The 21,994-nt window shown below is 37.1% G+C and overlaps 1 protein-coding gene across 1 annotated transcript in view; it reads right to left on the reverse strand.

The window, feature by feature from the left end:
- Positions 1 to 21,994, reverse strand: part of LOC139690034 (uncharacterized) — a 334,601-nt gene that overhangs the window by 107,073 nt on the left and 205,534 nt on the right. The window contains exon 3 of the mRNA XM_071587216.1: positions 16,852 to 16,896. Coding sequence (XP_071443317.1) covers positions 16,852 to 16,896 — 45 coding nt within the window. The remainder of the gene's footprint in view (positions 1 to 16,851; positions 16,897 to 21,994) is intronic.

A 21,994-nucleotide genomic window follows, 5' to 3' on the forward strand; every position in this document is an offset into this window, starting at 1 on the left:
ATCCAAGCACTCCTAGTAATTACTTTCGTCCGTCCTCAGGACCCCTGGCGTTGTTTTCCGTGAAGCGAATGTGCAGGTTAAAAATGTAATTTGTCGAAAGCCTTCTTGTTTTCTCCGTCAGCGGAGTTTCCTTATTTGTTTACTTCTTTGTTTTAAGCTGTAACCCCCGCAGGTTTTTCATGATGAGCATAATAGGATTCTAGAGGTGCTCCCAGCTTTGGTGGTATTGGGGATTTTTTTTCTGCGGTGGTCGACCCGGGTTAGGTTTTCTCGTACTTATTTTTGGGTGGCGCTTTCTAAGTTAATTTGTTTTCTTTCAATTTTTTTATAAACTTTAACTTTTAACTTCAAATCTGCTTTAACATTCCATTTTTCTTCATCGTTCTTAAAAAAAATTATTTGTGATACAGAGATGCATGAAAGGGAGATACTTCGTTCTAATACTTCATCCGCAAGTCCGCAACCCTCGTAACTATCGGCAAATTTTTCGAAGTTTATCTTGAAAAAGATCGTTTATTTTTATCGTTATTAATTTCTAAAATTTATTGGACTTTCATTTCCTTATTAGAAGCCTGAGGTTGCCTCAACAAAATATGTGCCCAATTTACACTCTTCATAGTTCTGATTCTTCAACAAAACTAAGTATCTTTTTGCACGATTTAAGACGGGCTAAGAATTATCATATTCGTATTAACAAAAGTATGCTCACCTTATTTACTCACATATTTTAAATACTTTTTTCTTTCTGGACACACTTCTTTTCGTTTTAATGGGGCGGTTGTTTTTAACTAATTTGTTCTAAAAATAGTTCTCAGCACATTTCATTCTTTCTCCTATTCCGACAGCCAGTCTAACATTGTCTCATTCTAATAAAAGAAGACTATCCCTTTATCCATTTAAAATTTTGCCCTACAAAACTGACTTCTATATTCTGTGATAAATTTTCCTGCAACAGTAAGTATTGAGTGCGCAAAAATAGACCATGCTCAATTAACTATCAATCTCTCCTTGAACTAATAAACCACATAAAAATATATGGCGATCGGCATGGTGCCGTGGCTAAGGTACAGGCTTCTCACCGAGAGGGTCCGGGTTCAAATCCTGGACACAACAAATACTTATCAGTGGTATTCCGATCCCTACTTGAGGTGCTTTGTGGAGAGCACTTTGAGTGAATGCGACGTCCGTTGAATGGGACGTTAAACCCCTTGGGGCCTTTCGACAAGGGTAGGCTAATGCCGACGCCGGGTTTCTCTTCACTCTTTCTATCCAATCCATCCATAATGGCGCAAATGACCTTGCTGTCGGTCGCCTACCGTGAAAACTACTACTAAGAAATATATATGGGCTATATTTTCTTCGTGCATAAAGAAATACACGTAGATACACATAGGTGTACCTCTTAATGGGAATTTAGGTAATTTTTCAATTGGCTGGCTTGCACTCTCCAGTTGGATAAATTTCCGTGTAGTTGATCCAATTCTCTGCCTGCACTTGTTCTTTTCCATCCTCTTTCCCACCACTCCCATTACCATATAGCATACTACTCCCTTTGGTTATCATGATGGAAATTTTGCGGTGCTTATATTTCGTACTGTTTGCAGGACCTCCAGCCACTGCGGCGCTCATTCGACCACCGAGCTTTTAATTTTAATCCTTTACGGGAAATAACGCGAAGAAAGAGCGCTCTCCCTTTGATCCCGCACGACCAAGCAGAACGGAAATCATTAGAGCTTATTATAGTTACGGATGCTCTTCACCCTTCAACCACTTCCACTGAGGGAACCCCATAAAATAGGATGGTGCCGAGATAATTTGGTTCGCGCCCTCACGGTCCTGTGATCATTCAGAATGGCGGAGTAGTGCATGTTGGAATATCAGTGTAAAATAAATCGACTGTATATGTTCTGTGAAGCCCCTTTGTTAAAACATTTAAGGAACTTATTGATAGTTTCTCATCGCTCTCTTCCCTTTTATTTTGTCGCATAGATATTAACACGGTTCCTCATGCTCCATAAATATAATTTTTTGATTAATTTAATAGGTTTAAAATTTAGAACATTAAAAATGGAGAAGAGGGCTCAGGGAGTTCATCTATATCGGAGAAGTTAAATGGGTGTCAAACATCAAGATAGGTTATCTGTGCAGCCATTGCGATTAAGGGATAAGATAATTTAAAGTTGGTCACAATTTCAAGTCCAAAAAAACCTTTTACACTCCCTTTATCCCGCTTATACAGCAGTAGATGATCCATAAAGAAGAAAAATTTCCTAATTCCACGAATCATTTCATTACATATTTAATTAATAAAGTAAAAGAGGTTAATGCTTGACGTATCTTAGTAATCAATATTTACTTGCAGTGCTTTTTGATTATGGTTTCAGTTAAGAGTGCATTTTCTAATTTGCCTAATTACTGGTTAGTGATATATATGACGCATAACAATAAAAAGTCTCCCTCGAAGGCCAAAAGACCTAAGGCCACGATACATTCGAAGAATTCGTCCTGGCATTTTTAATGTAACTAATGTAAGCATTAGAGTGTAACTTAAAAGGGGAAAGGAAGAGACAACAACCTTCTATATACAGGTATATCCTGTATTTTCATGGAATTGATTGCAACTTTCACATATTTTAGCCTTATCGTAAATACGTTTTTCATCATGCTGTGTTATGTAATGTTTAATATTTTATGAATTTTTACTATTATTTAAGAATTTTTATTTTAACATTTCGATCTGTTATTTGAACTTTAAATTAGAAGGGTAAAAAAAAGGATGAAGCGTGAGTGAAAATTTGTTCTACTTGGATTAACTTGTTCGTTTATGCATTCATCATGCTTTCGCTGCACCGAAATCGTAATTGGCTACAAAAGACTATGGATAAATACTGCATGATGAGATAGATCACTCAAGCTTCTCATTCGGCTACTCAAATCCAAATTTGATGCCTGGGAGTTTATTGATTCGTTATTTCGTGGGCGTTTTCGTATCTGAAGCATAAACCCCACGGAAAATAATCGTTGAGATTATTATAATAATCCAAGTGGCCTTGTGGTATTTATTTCACTATGAATAAAATTTCCATATCGCACCGATAGTTCTCATATAAATGGAGGAATGAACGCGGTGAGTGCTCTTGTAGAATGGTTAATGCTACCTCAGTTGGACGTTCAACCTTACACAACTTGGTGTTAGAGTGGGAAATCTTTTAATTCAGAGCTCCTTGGAAGTGAGAACACTTTTCCCCCATTTCAGGCTTAGGAGAAAAAAAAAGAAATCATGCACTTTACGGTCACAACGGGCAGTGATGTGGTCCTTCTTCACCCTACTCGTGTTCCCTATCTCATACCCCTGCGGTGGTTCGCGAATTTTAATTTAGATGTATTCCTCCAAACGCTCCCTTTTCTCATTTCCGTCCCGCCAGCCAGCCGTCTCAGCCCCCGCATTTCGCCACACATCTCCCGACCGCAACCCTCAACCCACCCGCCCACTCCTCCGCCCACAACTCCGAGCCACCTAACTCCGCCCTCTTCGCTCACATTCTAATATCGTCCGTTCCACCTCCCTGTACCTGTCCTCACCGCCCTCCCACACGGATTCCCTCACCAACTATCCTTCCTCCTCCCTCCGTGAAGTGGGAGTGTCTGTCACCTTTCTTATTCCTCTCCTCTCTCCCCACGCCCGGATCTTTCCCCTTCCAGAATGTCTCTCTCTCTGAGGCGTTCTCCTGTCGCCCCGCCAACCCATTTCTCCATCGCACCGCCCACATCCTCGGCACCCTTCCACGAAGCGACCGACCATCCGATCCTCGTCGGCACACCCCCAACCAAAACGCCATTCTGGCCAGCCGTCCCTCTCGGAGTAGATATCAGCATTAGGTGGAATGGGCCAGGGGATGTACGTGCAAACAGGGGGGGGGAGTGAGAGTGTGTGTGTGTGGGAGAAAGGGCGGAGATTTTGTGCCTGGGGTATGGAGGAAGGGTCTGGGGATTTTGGAGCGGAGTGCCGGGTGTCCATTTGGCGCGAGAGGGTCGGTGGGCGGGCGGTTGGTATGGGGGGACGTGGGAAGCGAGAAGAGGGTGTGGTTGCTCGGGGTTCCGGGGGCTAAGGGAGGATATCGCGGGGGTGTTTGGGAGAAAGTAGGAGGGGAGCCACGAGAGGACCCCTCTGGTTCGGAATATCAATGGGGAGTTACGGGAGGGTGACTCGTTTGCGAGGAGAAATTGGATTACCCGTTGTGACCGAAGAATCTCGAATCTACATTTTGTCATATAATGTTTGTTGTGACGTCAGATCCGAGATCTCCTAACCATCCTTCCCACGCCCTCCCCCCTCCAGAGCTCCCCACCCCCTCCCCTCCCCAATCCGGCTCCTTCCCCAACACGGTGAAAGGACTCTGAAGGTCGACCATCTTTCTTCTCCTCTCCCCAGGGTGTTCCCCCCTTTTTTTACACGCGTATTTTTTAAACCCCTGTCACATTTATTCCACCCTTATCCCTAACACTCAGATCCAGCGTCTCTTGATATATTCCCCGCTCTTTTCTAGGTACTGTTTGCCCTTTATCCACCACTATCACAAATCTGGCAATAATAGTCAAGCATCTCGTTGCCCCTTAGTTGTGTGAGGAGAAGGGTTTGTTCGGTATTCAAGTGTATTGAAATCCAAGGGAGAAAAATTCCAGGTGAGAAATCGACATGGGAATGGGAAGTATTAAAATATGCACATTTACTCGATAATGCCGAAGGAACCGGGAACACCTTCTCACTGCCTTTCCTAGGCCCAAAATATCTGCTCAATGCTTTATTTCTCTCGAGTCTTGGAAAGTTTCGGCGAACGAGTATAGTGAATGCGCATGGTGCAGTGATTCCTTGACTCTGCTTTACCATCTTTCTTCTCCTCTGTTTCTTTTCGCTTCATTCATTCCATTGTTAAAAGAGAGGCCTCGGCCGGTAAATCAGAGATATTTTATCAAGATTTACACTGATAGAGCCAACGTCAATAACATTCTTGGACCTTGGTTACATTTTCAAAACAACACCTAGGGTTGGAGTAAAGCCATTATACCTTCCTATCATTGGATTAAGCAGAAAAAATGCAAACTATAATACATCACTAACAGGTTCATCTACATCTACATCAATACCCTGCGAGCCACCAAAAAGGTGTGTGGCAGGTTCCCGAGTGGGCAGAGGACAACTACCTACTGTCTTGACTTGAATATAATTGGACTTGAAAAATTTCATTTTATGATGTGGATTATTGTAGTCATCTGCATCAACATTCATATTAAGTTCTTCTCTTTGAATAAATACTCTCTTTATCATTCATTTTCCTTAGTGGCTGCATATTTAGTTTTTTAAATTGCTTCATTTTTCCCTGTCTGTCTCCTGCCAAATCCTCCCTTCACTATATTTTTGCTCTGAAGTTGAAGCATTAACGAAATAATGCTTCATTCATTTTTGTATTTTACTTATCATATTTAAGTTTCGTATCTTCTTTCCGCAATATTTATTACTGAATTATCAAATGATAAAGTTGTTCAAGATATGGAGGATAATCAATTATCGGTATTTTTTCCTGGTGCTCCAAATTTCACCACTTACATGTACAGGGATGAAATCTAGGCTTGTACGTATTACACTTAGGATGCCTTTGTACTCTTCATTTTTTAGGGTGCTAATCGGACGATGTTTTCTTTCCCTTTCTAATAACACAGTTAGTTGTCAGCTGGTGTCAATAGGTCTCCCACAGGTAGAGTAGTTTGCGGAGATACACCTAACCTTTTGAAGTCATGTGGGTTACGATTTCCATAGTATTCTTGATTTTCCTTATAAGCACGATTTAAATTATCTTATCTCTTATTATATATATTGAAGCATAAAGCAGAAAAATGGGTAAGGTAACGTGTAATTCAAATATCTATTAATAAACAAACCTACTTGCTCCCTACATGGAACCTTCTTGGAAATATCTAATTTATGCTTTGATTTTAAAATATATTAAGTACAATTGCTATAAAAATATCATAGTTCACATCAACTGCCAAAGATATGTGCTTGTATCAGATATGATATATTTCCTCAATTATTCTCTACTTGTAATCAGCTGGAACTCTTTTCCTTTTATCCAGTCACTGAGTCAAAGTTTAACCCTTATACTTCATTTGTCATGTATCTGTGCAAAGATTTAATATCTTAATAGCCATGATATGAAGACCGATATTGAAACATTTATAAACATGATAAACTTTAAATTAATTAAAAAAGTTACTCTTCAGTCCCCCAACTTAATTAGTAATTTCGGTTGCTGTTCAAGCTGTAATTCAATCAATGCTTTTTCATGGTCATGTTTCAATTAAATTGCAACTAAGCGTGCTTTGCCTTCTTCTGGTCGGATTAACTTGGTGATTAATGTCTATTAACGTGTATTTACCCTTTCTGTGACTAAATCACACGCAACTTATCATTAGAGTGTTGGTTATGAATATTTGGTCAAATGTTTGCTTACTCCGCGGTAATATGTATTACTCTATCCTTAACCATTAATGTTAATTTACACGTTAAACATACACGTTTAATTGGATTCAGGTTGTTGGTCCTTAATGATACACTAGGATAAAAATAAACTTAGTAGTATTTGCGTAAACAATAGAGACACAGAATGAGAAGAGATTGTATGGGGAAAGCAAATAATACCGATAAAATAAGAATCAAATATCTTACGTGGAGCATTCATTCAATAACTCTCCCGTTTTTTGCATGCTTAGTTCATTATCGACTGTTCTTCATATGATGAAAGGTATTGGTTTGCGTAAGAAAGATGGGATTCAAGATATGATATAAATTGCAATGTGGAATACGATGATTCAATAATTGATTGAAATAAGTAATAGCAAGTTGGATTTACACCGACTACATTCACAGCAAAAAAGATAACGTTAATAGCGAATACGTATGCTACATTCCCATAGGCAATCTAAAGAAGATTTGATATTTCAGTCGCAGCTCTTTTAGGAATAAAATCAATAATACTTCTTCAAAAACAATAATTGGAATATTTAATTCTGTTTCCATAAATGAGAAAAATGAAATAGACCTTCCTGTAATTCTTTCAATGCAATAATAAAACAACGAACTACCCAAGTTTTATGTCCCTAACCAGTCGGTGAATTTCAATTAGATTACTATTTATTTTCCGCGTTTATCCCTAATAGAGGGTAAAATCTTCCACTAAATCACAATCAAAGATGCTCGATTCCTAATTCCAGGCATGTGTTCTTACTACAGACTCCATAAAATAGAATTTTAAAAAGACAAGGAGACCCAGTCGTTGAGAACGATTGGATTTCGTGATCTCTAACTCTTTTATTATTTCTTTTGTTTTAAATCCGCCGTTTTTCTTTAATGATTTAAGTTACTGGATGACGGAGAAGGCTGGGTGAAAGGGATTGGTGATTTGGAATGGCGGATTTGATAAGAGAAAAACGGAAAAGAGAAGAAATGGGCGGGAGGTGTGCAAGAAGGGGAAAGACCAAGAAGAAATAAGAGATGAGAGTTGGTTAAATACGAGGGCGAATCAAAAAGTAAGTTCTCCTATTTTTTTCATTAAAAATCACATTTATTCTCAACTTTGCGTACATCGTTGGAAATTTTGAGCATTTGGCTATTTTTCTGCATAGTTTTTTTGACGATCAATTACTTTTTGCATCCTTGTAAGCAGCTTTTTAATACCGGAGTGGTACCTTTCTCCCGTCTCGTCGTGAAGCCAACTGATGACTGCTTCTCCGATATAAATTCATCACTATTTAGTGGAAGTGTACGGTGAGATTTGTATAGACATCAAAAACGTGCTGAAGTGGTGCAGGGAGTTTTTTGATGTTTTGTTATTTTTCTCACCAAAGGATTGTGTTTGCATCATGACAATGAACGTCTGCATGTGCCACATCAAACGACCACCCTACTCAATGAATTCGGCTAGGATATCATAAACTACCCTTCTTAAAGCCCGGACGTTGCCCCCAGCGACTACCACTTTTTCTCCGCTCTCAAGAAACACCTTGGAGGACAGAAATTCAAGTCGGACGAGGAAGTGCAAGAAGCAGTCGTCAGTTGGCTTCGTGACACGGCGGGAGAAAGGTACGACGCCGTTATTATGGTTACAAGGATGCAAAAAGTGATTGATCGTCAAGACGACTATGTAGAAAAATAGCTAAATGCTCAGCCCTTCCTACGATTTACACAAAGTTGAGAATACATTTGATTTGTCATGAAAAAAATAGGAGCCCTTACTTTTCAAATCACCCTCGTAAGAAGAGAAGTACACTAAAAGTGAAGATCTTCTTACACAACCTCGACTGAGCAAAAAAATATCAACCATGTCTTTATTGCATATTTTTAGATAATACCCCTACCGAAAAATAACAAGAATAGCAATAGAAGGTATATCGTGAATGAAATATTCATGAATCCTGAGCATTACTACAACAATGTTGCCCGTGTGGGAAAGAAGAAATGGAACAAAAAGAAAGTAGAAAAGAGAGATAACATGATTATAACTGTAAAAGAGACCGAGGGAGAGAACGACTTGGGGAAACCGGGGGAGGGTGGGATAGGGCGGAGGATTTGGAGGGGTGTGAGTAGCCGCGAGGGTGGGAGTTTTGGTGAAGACTCGGTTAGGTCAAGTGTCTTTGAAGGAGAAGGATGAGCATCCGCAAGAGGATGTCGTTTCAAGGAATGACGCGAGAGAGAGGGAGGGAGAGCATAGAAGCAGCGAGAAGCTCAAGCATCTCAGGGAACCACCGTCACCGCCCCCGAGGGAATACACTTTGCCGTAATTTGCCTTCCCTTCCAAATCCTCCTCCAACCCACCTCCCATGACTCCACGTCTTCTCCCCTCCTTCATCTCACTCTCTCTATCTCTCTCCTCCACTCTTTATTTCACCCCTCCTTTCCATCTCACTCTCTTACCACTTCCCCACGCTGCATCTCAAAAAACCACCCTCCCACGCCCTTCTCCTCCCTCGACACCTCAACCCCCTCTCCCATAGCCCCTCCTCTCACAAAACCTCAGCTCACGTCTAAAATCTTAGCTCTGGAGCTTAAGAACAGCCGACGGCGCATCCGCTTTCGTAGTCGCACTCGTCGCACTGAGGAGAGGAGTTGAAAAGGTAGGGCAGAGGAGGGGTTCGAGGGAGAGAAATAGGTGCGGGGATAGTGGGACGGTTGTGAAGAGGGGTAGGCTCCAGCAGTGAATCAAGTTCATCAGGACTGAGGAGCTAGGGAGAGGGAGCGAGATGGAGGGAGATAAAGTCACAGAGAGAGCCAGCGAATCTATAATTCAATGCGACCGTTTAAATGGTTATAAGATAACTGATCCCTTCTCTTGGGATGTTCTCGCTCGCTCAGACGCATATTTTTTTCCAGATGGAAGCAAAGTGAGCGAGTCGCTTTCTGCCTGCGGGGCGACCGACGTTTGTATTTTAACGAAGTTAATAATACGAATGCGATGTGTGGCTGGAATAATTGAGCAGTTTACGTGTGCCTCGTGGTAATGCTATGCTCTTGCGCAAAAAATCTGCTTAAAATAAAGTATCACTCTCCAATTATGTCCTACCAGATCGGGCCAAATTTCATGGTAATAATTATAAATAGAAATGCATTGAAGTATTTTTAAGTGATACAGTTCATTAATTTGATTGTGGGCAGGCATATCTCACGTAATAGACAATCTAGGGAGAGAGGGGACGTAATGGAAAACTCTCCTCTAAGGAGATGATTTGGTTTAACAAAAGATTCACTTAATTAAAGCAATGTTGACACTATTTTGGATATTAATTTTTACCGATATTAATTGTCTTATTGGTTGAAACAAGTGTGTCATATTTTTATAAATTCCAATTAGCATGGTTCTTGTAATCTATTTGTTGTAATGAACGTGTTTAAGTGTATTATTTCAATGCTTGCGAGGAGTGTTGCTCATTATTCATAAGAAATAGTTTTGTGATCGTGAAAAGCTTATTTTATGAGAGGGAAATTATAAAAGACAATGCGAGAGATTTTTTTCACTGCATCATTAAAACTCGGTATCAAGAGGACCTGAATGAAATAGCAAGAGAGAGTAAATAGATAACTGAATTTCACTTATAGGCCAGTGTTATCACTCGAGGGATCATTAATCACTGTAGCTAGAAAATTCTTCAAAATTTATTTTAATTATTAATAGTTTACGTCCCGAAAATTATGAGTGATAAGATACAAAAACACGTACATAATTTAATATGAAGGAGGTGGTATATTTTTCAGCTCTTTTTTTTAAAGAAATCTAAAGTAGTATAATATTTCCAGCAACCCTACGCACACTTAAACCGAATTTATTATCATTTCTATCATTTAATACCAACCCCCATCCGTAAGACCTGAGATTTTTGAAAGTTTCTCAATCGATTTGGCGTTCCTTATAGTGAATTTTGCATAATTCGCTTAATCTAATTTGGCGAAATCGTTTGAATTTCCCCTAATTCAGAGGAGGCTGTTATAATTTATTTTAGGGTCGAATAAAGGAGTTCCGAATTTTGTAGCTCACTATGCCGAAATGTGAATGATATACTCCTCGCAAGTTCATTCATCTCAGGTGCGAATATGATAAGTAAAATTCCCGAATGTAAAATTTGTAGTTACTTTACCCGGCTTCTTTCTACACTAATTCTGAACGAAAAACAACAAAATCATCAGCCAATCTTTTATTTTTTTAACATAAGTATTCTTCTATCGAGGAGATTGTTAGCCATAGTCCTTGGAATGTATTGTCTAGCTTACACTGTGAAATACACTGTGGAATGCATTCTCTACCTTATGATAAAGCGAAGCAATGCTTTCTTTTGAGTATGCACTAAATCGCGGTTCCATTATAAATAAATCGGAGTTAGTGCTATTTAAGCGAACATTTCTGAAAAAAGGTTAGTTTAATACATCCACTAACCTCAATGAAACATCAAAGGGCACCTCTGTAACAAAATTGCATGAGCGAAGCTTGAGTTCTCATAAATGTCGTTAGCGGTGAGTTAAATTTCTGTCTGAAGTGATTAAATCTTTTGCTCGGGGAAATATTTTTCACTGGAAACTTTTTAAGCTCTATAAAACCTACAAGCCCTGAAACCATCAAAGAAATAAGTGCCCGTTTTACTCTCTTGCAAGAAAATTAGCCCTTTTTTGAACAGCTTAAATAGCTCGTCCGCAAGAAATGCGCGGTAACCAACGGTTTATTTCTAAAGATGACAAGCAAGATGCATAATATGCTCAATATAGGGGTCTTCATCTGCCGATTGATTTTAATCCTGCTTAAAATCCTAAATGTTTACCAAGAACTGGACACTTTTTAGAGGATACCAACAGGGAAAGACATTTTATTTCTTCTTATTGCTTTCATTTTTCCACCAAGTATTTCTTTATAGTTCCATATTCAATTTTTAATTGTATGGCTCATTAAATTGTTGATTTGAGTGTCGTAAAGAAATATCTGTATCATTTTATTGATTGCTTGAGTAGAATTTTTGGTTTATGAAGAGTAACTCATTAGTTTAAATATTGAATACCGTGCCGTAAGTATATACTTTCCTTTAGATAGGTACATAATATATTGATTCAATATTTCACTTATTTATAATTTCTAAGATGTTAATCGGTAAAAAATGTATTCCTTCAAAAATAAATACTGAGAAAGATAGGGTCTTTTATTCATAATCTGGAAGTTATGTAGTAGACAATATTTTGATAAGACGATAGATAAAATAAAATGTCCCAGTTACCTTTGTGTCAGGCAAAACCATAACATGAAAGATTCCAGTGCATCGAGTGTGAACATGGAGAAATACTCAAATACGAAAGTTACCAGCGTAGAACTTATGAAATAGTGTAAGAAGATACCAATATGGTATCTCAATTAATTTTTGTGATGCTTTTTTTTCTTCCTGGTGGCAGAAGACCAGGCGCCAACTAGGCGATAATTTTTGTGAATGGAAAGTGACTCCGCCCTATTTTATACAAAAAACCCATATGGATGATAAACTAAATTGTTGATTGTCCGCGTGGCAGCAAATGGGATATGTGTAGCCATAGCCTGACACATGAATGTAAACCGGATTTTTCAATGGCCGATTCATACATGGCTATGAATATTCATTTATTTATTTACCCCTGATAGAAACAGGGACAACTTTCGCTTTTTTCGTTTAAAATGACATTGGAATTGTCATTTGAAACTGTATAAGTTGGCTCGACCGAGGGAAAAGTTTTTTTTTTCATTTAATGAGAATATATGTATATGCATGATACAATTAAAGTTAATTTATGTTTAATCAACACATTCTAGTATTCATTTTCATTTAACCTTCAGTATATTTAGTGTTTGGAAATTACTCCCTACTCGTCCCTTTTATTCCATTTCCATATTTCTCAGGCATTCGTGCTTCAATGGTTTTACGTCCATTTAGATCCTTGCATTGTTTAACTATAGATAGTATTATTTTTCATCATATCACGTTGTGAATCTGTGGTAGTTTGAAGGGTAAGCAAAGATATCGTTGCTTAAAACTTCAACCACCTCTCATCTTAAAAACAAATATTTTACTATCACTCTTTCTTAGCTCGTCAATTCAAAGTTATTTTAATTTTCTTTATCGCAAAATTTTAATCTTTCTCGAGGAATCCCCTCTACTAAGGAGGGTTTACTATGACAAAAGACAAATTAGACAAAAACAGATACGACATTTGGCAAAATCTTTCTTTTTGATGGATGTCTAGCTATAAAATGGAATTAGCCTGCATAAAAGGGGTTTTTCGGAAGGATATTTTCAGTGAGGCTGTTTTGTTCCCCAAGGACACATAGTTTATGCATTTTGAAGATGTAATGTTTTTTTTTGGAATTTTCTGGATGTTCCAATACAAAATTGAGATTAATGTTCTGAGATTGATGATCCTCAAGATAGTTTAACTAACTATGATGTTATATCTATGTAAAACGTTTGAAAATCCGGATTGAAAAGGAAAAAATGTCAGTTTGCGGCATTATTTTGTCACATTAAGTTAACACCCAGTATCTAAAATAAGCCAAAACTCACAAAAATATTGGGAATGATAGCAAATAGAGCATCCTGTTTTGAAGCCAGAGATACAAATATGGGCCTTTTAGCCGTTACACTATTTTATTTAAATTTTGTGGGCGAATGTATGAATTCGTTTGTCTTATCATTTGTAGTCAAACGAATATTATTATTTGATTGTCATTTTTTCACTCTAATACTAAACAATCATATGATTTTTTGCTTAAGCTATCACGCCAGCTTATTAAAATATATAATTATTAATTATTTCGCGGTAAAAATATTTACATTTCGAATGTTTACCTATGAAAACTTGAATTGTTTATCGAAAAAAGTTGTATAACTAATTACTTATTTTATAAACTCCAGAATATTTTAAATAAAATTGAATTTCGTTTTTTTATCGCTCCTCTTACATGTATAAAAAATCTGGATGTAAAACAGGACCATTTTCCTTTAGGAAAAATGATATTCCTTTGATCTATTCAGTGTACTCACTCATTCCCTGTCCAGAGTCAGATATTTTCCGTGTTCACGCCAGAAACTCAGCGCAATAATGTATCAAATGCGCATATTATTAGCTATCTCTTCTGTTACGAGAGACTTAAAGTGCAATTGCTTCAAACCATAGAAAACCTGTATAAAGTGGAGAAACACCATTGTGTTTAAAGAAGAAAACAGTTAGTACTGTCCTCAGTTCAAGGTGTAAGCGTTCACTTGATGGTGACACCTAGATGACACTTGAACGCACGGGTAATGATCCAGCAAACAAGTCAAGAGAACTCAAAGTATTCTTAAATATCTATGCTTTATAAATATCTGCATTCGTTCACGGTAATAGTTTTGCTGTTCCACGTATCACAACACTTCTCAAGTGGTGATAACAAAAGTTCACAAGCTTAGTGGACCCTGGGAGGCGTAGAGATATTGGCGTGATGATCGGTATTAGGACGGGAAAAACAGCACGACAAATCTTCTCAGCAACAGGAAACATTACCTTCTTGGTAATGGTGATGGAGAAAATTATTTTTCACACCTTTTCGCATCAAAAAGAAGTTACGCGCACTTTTATGATAATTGAGATCGTCGACCCCCAACGGAGGGAACGTTGTAGGGAGAGGTAAATCGGCGGGTGGGACCTGACGGTTCTTCATCATCGAAGGTTTTCCCTTTATTTCCGATCTCATCATCGTCTCGGAAAAGCACAGTATGGCAGGGCTTTTCATCAGCACAATAGCAGGGTGGAGTACGAGGGGGGAGCAGTGACGGAGAGAAGGAAAGTATCGGTGGGGAACAAGAGAGAGAGGAAGAGAATGAATCACGCAGACACACCACGGAGAGAATTTCGTTCACCTCACTTTTTTGGGAGGAACAAAAATTTCCATCCATTTCTCTTTCTCTCTCTCTGGAGGGAGGAAAATAAGGAGAGCGAGCACCGTGCGGAAAAAATAACCATCGTGATAAAATAACAAACACCCCTCGCGAAGACGTGAAACAAAAGGAAAAAAAATCCGTGACTCTCTCCCACGCTCCTCGCCCGAAAATGCCAACCGCAGTAACCGTCTGCTCTTCAGGGAGATCGGATGGGATCTGGAGAGTGGGGAGGAATGGAAAGATATTTGCACCGATTCGGTTGCATCCGTGTTGCCGCGGAAGGAAAGCGGACCAAAACGGCTGAGCAGGCCTCGTGTTTCCCGTAACACCATTCTGTAACCATTCCGAACGGAAACGGAATTATTTTTGTCGCGCTTCAGTACGTCGCATCCTATTTCCCTCTCTCGCTCTATCCGTGAATCCTCCTTCCTCTCCTCTTTGCTTCTACCATGTTTGGGCGGACAGACGGCTCACGTGCTGTGCTTCGTCCCCAAGCGGGCACTTCGGTCGACGAAAGGGGTCGGTTCACCCGTCTCCTTCCTCCACCATCCGCCCAGACTCTCTCTCTTATGTAAATGAGTACCTTTACATCCATCGTGGGCGAGGGGATGGAGAAGAGGACGTAGGGATCCACCTCGTTCCCTCCCTGCCCGGAGTGAAAGAAGCAGGAGGGAGCAGGAACGGGCGAGGGGGATTGAAGGGGGAGAGGGGCGGCAGTAAAAAATTCGAGTGGTTTAGCCACGGAATGCATACAACCCGACGCGGAGTGGAAATTATGAATGTGTATGAGTGAGCGTGTGACTGTGGTCGTTTTCACCGGGAGAGGTCGCGCGCGAAGCTCTGCACATTTGCCCGCGTGCTTTATTTCGCAAAATTTTTATCTCCCACTTTTATTCCTTCCGTGAGGGTAGCTCAAAAGAGTGAGAGGTGGGTATAATTAAAAAGTTTTGGGCATGCAGAAAAGGGTTGGTTGAAATATTAATAATGATTATTATTTTTATTTTCACCGTTCCGCTCGCGTCCAACCGATGCAGACGTTTCTTAAACACGCACGTGTGGGAATCCGGGGCGTGTTTCATTTGAATTCGTGGCATTCCGTCGCTTCGCTCGAGACATTTTAAAATTAAAGTTCAGCCTAAAACACGGATGATGGAGCAAATATGGATGATTACCTTCCGAGAGCACGCGCAGGCAAAGTACAACTCAAGGGAGATGAGAAAAGGACCCGTGTCGTTATGTTGGTGACTGAGAAATAAACTTAAACCGAGGAAAACCTTTCTTCAGCCATACCTCGTGCAAAGGAATTCATTTCTAAATGCTTGTCTGAATACGTGGCCTACTTGATATGGATGATATCAGCCTCCTTCTTCTTACTGTTCAAAAGAAATGTTCACTCACCGATTCTAGGTCTTCATTGTATTACTCATACAAATAAAAAAACTCGTTTTGACATTCATAAAAAGTTAATAAAGATAATTTAAAGATTGGTCTTTTTATCATGATTTCAGGATGTATGGTGCAGATATTCGTGCAAGTATGCTAAATAAAATAATCCTCGTTAAGTTAGGTGAAGATGTTTTTATTTCCTTACTCAAATAATATTTTCCTAATAATCCCTAAAGGGTTCCTCCAATTCAATTTTCACTAATCTTGTAATCCTAACTTGTCGATGAGCATCAGTATGCATATTTGATGCATTTTAACCTGAATTATTTGAAAGCTCATATGCCTGTTTGATCGGCTTATTGGCATACTTTGTACTATAATTACAAACGTACACATCTTACTGAAGTGCAACTACTCAGCTTTCATGTTAAGTGTAGCAGATGCTTGATCAGAAATACTGAAGAAGTTCGCCATTTAATTTTAAATTATAAATAAAATTTGGCATGGACATTGATCAATCTACTATTGAAAGCATATCGCATATAACAAATATACTGGCTTGTATAACATGTATTAATGTATATTCATATTTCAATAAAACGTTCAAACGCGAATCTTACTATCTCATTTCTAACCTATGTTAGAAAGGGGACATCATCACATCACATAATGCTCATTTTATCAAAGAAAATATCGTAACTGCGTTTCATCTCTCCGGACGTATTGCGGGTATTGAAACTGATAATTTAATATAAATTATGGGTACGAGTATTTATCATAAAATTAATCAATAGTCAGAGGTTAGTAATCTGATTGCATCAATTGGTAGCCATAACTTTTTCAGAATTTCAAATTTGCCAGTACTTCCATTAGGTTTCTCATCCGTTCTATATTTACTATTGGTCATCCTCTTTCATCTGCATATTTTCTACTAGTGCAAAAAGAGAACTCTAATAAATTTTAAGCCTATGGCGAATTATTAGTTACATTTACCTTTTCCGCGAGTAGATTCATTACTTCTCGCTTGAGTGCGTCTTCCTGCGAAAAGCAATTGAAGTTAATGCATTGTTAGAGTAGTTGCTTCAGAAACAATGTATTTGATAATTTCAATTTCTCAGAACTTCGTTTGTTCCATTGACCTTGATTTTGTTATCAATGTAAAATAACTATCCAAATATCCATTCTCTCAAGAGTGAAATCAAATTGACGAAGTAATCGTGAATTCAATCATTTCGTAAACGTTAAAACTCGTCAGTAAATGCGATTGAGCTATTGAGGATAACGTAGGCATACAAATTAATATTCATTAAAGAAATGCAGTATGTAGAAATAGAAAAAGGTTTATAGCAATTCATGCCGAATACATTTTGGTATCTGACTTTCAATTTTAATATCCACCTCATAATTCTAATTTTAACGTACACATTCTTGCTTTAATTTTTACATTGTAGGATATTAATAGTGTATTATTAGTTTTATCATAACTAGCAGTAGCATCTACCTTAGCATATCGAGGTCCTGCTAGGATACCTCGGCAAATGAAAAATTAATGAAAAAATATGTGCCCCGCCAATTCAATTAAATCATACTAGTTAGTGATTTTTATCATTTCACTCGGCTTGTTCCCTTGAATAGCATCAATTTTCAGATTACATAATGAAATGGATTTTAAAAAAATTGATTCTCCTTAATTTAAAAAAGTTGAATCTTTTCCAGAGTAATGAGGATTTTACCGAGAGAATGATTAAAAATACAAACTGTGATGTAAAACCGTGACTGAGAAACAGAGAGACTTTTGCTAGTCCATAGCACTTCTCAAAGTGAAAAAAATTAAAAACTTGCGGTTCCAATAGGCATTCTCGTTGAGCAGAGAACCATTCAGAGAACCCAATGCATTCAATTGAATCGTTATAACGTGATCAGCCGGAAGAGAAATTCTTCTGCCCACTCGTCCGTCAGATTATGTCATTCTCTCTGGCTTCTAATTTGAGCCATTAATACGAGTTACGTATAATCGAAGTTTTCATCAAAAGAGCGAATTTCTATGGTAGTTGCGACTGACGCCTAAATTCATCTCGTGTCTCTGCTTTAACATCAAAAAGAAGTGACTTTTTCTAGACGAGTACTTTTTAATCTCGTCTTGTTGTCTTATCCGCGATAATTATCGTTATATTCGCGATAATTGACGTCTGCTGCATGATAACATGTTTCCTGTTTTTCACTTTAAATCGAGCAAAAATATTTATTTTCTCAATTAAATTTGTCAGTAAATATATTGATAAATTCTTCAGTAGATTGTTTGGCCTACAATGTAAGTCCTATTTAGTCTCCTTATCAGTTTTCTCTAAGATGTCCGTGAATCATTTAAGATGTTTCCATAAAATCATAAAGTACATATCTTCAATATACTCATACATACCTACTTAATCCTTTGGTATGATTAGTCATAAACTGCAATTTTTCTTTTTTTAATTTATGTCCAAATATTATGAAAAAGGAAATAATCCTGTTATCTCACTCTGATAGCTCGACATCTCTTCTACACAAATGAGCGATTGCTCAAATGTTCATTTATGCGTTTTGACTGGATATTAATTGGTCATTTTTTCTTCCTACGTGGTAGAAGCTACAGGGAAACAATATTATATGGAGTCGTTTGAAGAGGAAGAATATTATCTTTTATAAAAGGCAGAATTTTAGTACTTTTCATGACGCACCAAATTTGACATCACATTTACTTTGATATGGGATATGGAATCACTTGTCGTTTTTTGAGGTTGGAGATTGCGATGAAAACAGGTCCAAATAAATATTTCCAGCTATTGTTTTCTTTTGATTAATTTAAATGCTGTGCAATCTTCGATTTATTTATTTCATTTCTAATTCTCTTTATGACTAAAATGAATTGCCATTCTCCTTTATAAACCGAGTTTAAGTAAATCGTTTTAGACTCATTGATAATATTTAGGGCGTTTGATCGTTTTTGTACCTTTAAATTACAAAGGGCATTTAATGAATATGATTTTCAGGTAAATCCATTATATGTGCATATGAAAATTTGCCTTCCTATAAGAAACAAAACAGTTCAGACTTACTCTCTATCTTATCTCACTCAACAAAAAGATATTGCATAGAAGCATCCTTGGGAAAATAGTAAGTTCGTGTCTTCATGAATACTGCCTCAGTATTCTATAATATCTAGCAATTTTTGGTGGAGCAACCAAATATAAAAGGTATACTTCACGCAAGAACCTCAGGATGACATCAAATAGTTCAAGGTCAGAGCAACTTAATAAACCCCACATTCAAAATCTACGACAGTCGCGAAAGACAAATTCTCGGCCACCCCCCACATTTAGGCAGAGCAACGTCTCCTATAATAGAGACAGCACTGTCCAAAACAACTTCATTCTTTTGGGAGCGTGACTAAGGAGTCCTTTCAAGCTAAACTAATTAATTACACGTATACCCTTCATCGGGAACTGAATGAACATTGATACGACGATGGCGCTGACTTTTGTTGTAATCGTAATATTATTCTATATAATCATATCTCATGTTGCATTTCTGACTTAAGTGAGAAATATTTTCACCCATTTAACATTGCTCATCCTTTAATAATAAATGGAAAGATAAATGACATTTTATAGTATAAGTAATGAAAAATTTTCTTGAAATTCGTTTTAAGTCATAATGTCTAATGCAGATAAAACTATTAACAAAGAAGTTGAATTTAATTTGGAATATGGTTGGTGAATTATTTCATCCAAGAAGAATTATCCAGTCTAATTTATAAATTAAAACCTTTAAAAGAATAAGCCGCCGGATTTTCAAAATATCCAAAGGACTATACGGCTAACGGAAGCCCCTTTAATCCCCGGGCACTCCTTAAACATTCCATATTCCCCAGACAGCCCTCCAAAATTCATTCTCTTGGTTTCACTCACAATAAACCTACACCTTACTATGCCCCCATTCCCCTCCCTGGCTTCTTTCCACATCCCCCGCATACTTCATTCGTCTTTCGAATGGTTTGCAGAATTAAATAGCCCATGAGTTAGGCTTCTCACACTCTCTCCCCTCCTCTCCCTCCGTCTTTCTAGCTATTACTCTTTCCTTATATATATATATATATATATATATATATATATATATATATATATATATATATATATATATATATATATATATATATAAACATAGCGTATTTCAAACTTATTGAAAGTTAATCGCTGCATTGGATGCAAAATTCTTGTTTGCAATCCATGAATTAATTTTTATTTAACATTCGTATTTTTGACCTTGGTAATTATAATTATGTTGAATCTAATTTTTATAATACGAAAGAGTCAGTTATGCATATCTGTGCACTGAAATCAGGTTGATATCAAAATTTCTCCTAACATTGACATTAGTAAGTAAGATTTTATATAATATCAAGAATGCTGTATTTTTAATATAACACTTTTATTTAAAGTACATTTGTAAACTCAAAAACCGAATCATTGCAGGAAAAACCCCTATCTCAAATTAAAATATTGGAAATGTGTATTTTGGCCTGAATCCGTAGGGATGCCCGGAACAACTATTCAATTAAAAAAGTATCTCCATTCGCTAACTACACGCCACAAAATATTGGCATCTAGACCCTCATTTCGGTATCTCAAACTTTATAGAATTTATTTTAATACGTTATTTCAAGACGTGAGAAATACATGTCTTTTTGAATATTTTTCTTAAAAAATAATCTTAACAGTTATGTGTTTAAATTTGCTTTATTTATAATAAACCGTTGGCAAAAATGTTTTGAACGATTGAGCACAATGTCATCAGAATTTCTTTATTTTTGGCAAATGAAATCTCAAAAAATTGCAAGATCCTCAGTTTTGGGGTTCTTACTAATTAGGACTTACGCACGATTTGCAGGAACTTTGGGTGACTAATTAAAGCAGGTTGAGGGGTTTTTTAAGCAATAATGACAACTTTATTTATTATTTTAATGAAGGCAACTACAGTATTGTTTTGCCTTCACTAAAACCTTCGGTTATTTTTTTGTAATGTAAACATTTCCCATTAAATGTAGAATCAACCAAGGTTTTTTATCATATTTATCTTCACATATATTAAATATGCCTTTCTGAATATTTAAAATGCACTTTTGGCTTAAATAATCGTGTTTAAATCCTTTCATTCATCTTTATGTCGCATTATCTGATTTTAATTCTTAATTCTACTCGCTTTTGACCAAAGCCTGTTAAATAAAGTTAAATCAAATGTTAATTTCACGTTTGCAAAGATATCGAAAAATAGTCCACCGCGGATTTAAAAATATATGGAGAGGACATTCTTGTATTATACGTTGATATTATTGAGTTGAGAATTAATGAAGACTTGAAAGACATTTTGCTTATATTAAAAACAAATTATTTTTTCAAGTTTGATTTTATTATAAAAGCATTTTTTAAGTAGTAGAATTAATTACCAAGATGGTATGAACGTTACACTTGAAATTAGTTCAACCTGATATTATCTCCAGGTGATTATTGAACAAAATACCTTAAGTGTTTTCATCAAATCAATTTTTATTTGATCTTTTGGTAACTGATACACCATTTGTGGTCCATCCGAAAGCAAAAGATTTTCTTTCACACAGAAAGTGACTAACGTATATATTATACGGTTTCAATATTAATACTAAGTGCTTAAGCACCGTAAATTTCGACAAATATACGAAATTTCTTCGTTTTGGTTTTCATTACAGATAATTATGAAAGTCTAGGGAGTAATATAAGGTAAAAAATAATAAAATATCCCAATTGCTAAATAATTTTTCACACAAATGAAGAAAGGGTACTATTGTTTCGCAAACTATCAATACTTAGACGTGCTGAAAAATATTGGTTAATTTTTTGAAAAGGAATGAATTTTATTTAGGTGGCTTATTGAATTCAATCACTGTGCAACAATGAGGGGGGGTAAGAGAGTGAGTGAGAGATAGAGAGAGAGAGAAAGAGAGAGAGAGAAAGAGAGAGAGGGAGGCAATTTGTGTAATGGGGGTTGCCTTGGTTTTAGGATGAATATTGGTATTTAAAACTTACAAGATATTTTTCCGTGCTCCTCTAGAAAGCCCATTTGG

Source organism: Hetaerina americana, unplaced genomic scaffold (assembly GCF_022747635.1).
Source record: "Hetaerina americana unplaced genomic scaffold, ioHetAmer1.1.p SCAF_3, whole genome shotgun sequence".
Lineage (NCBI taxonomy): Eukaryota > Metazoa > Arthropoda > Insecta > Odonata > Calopterygidae > Hetaerina > Hetaerina americana.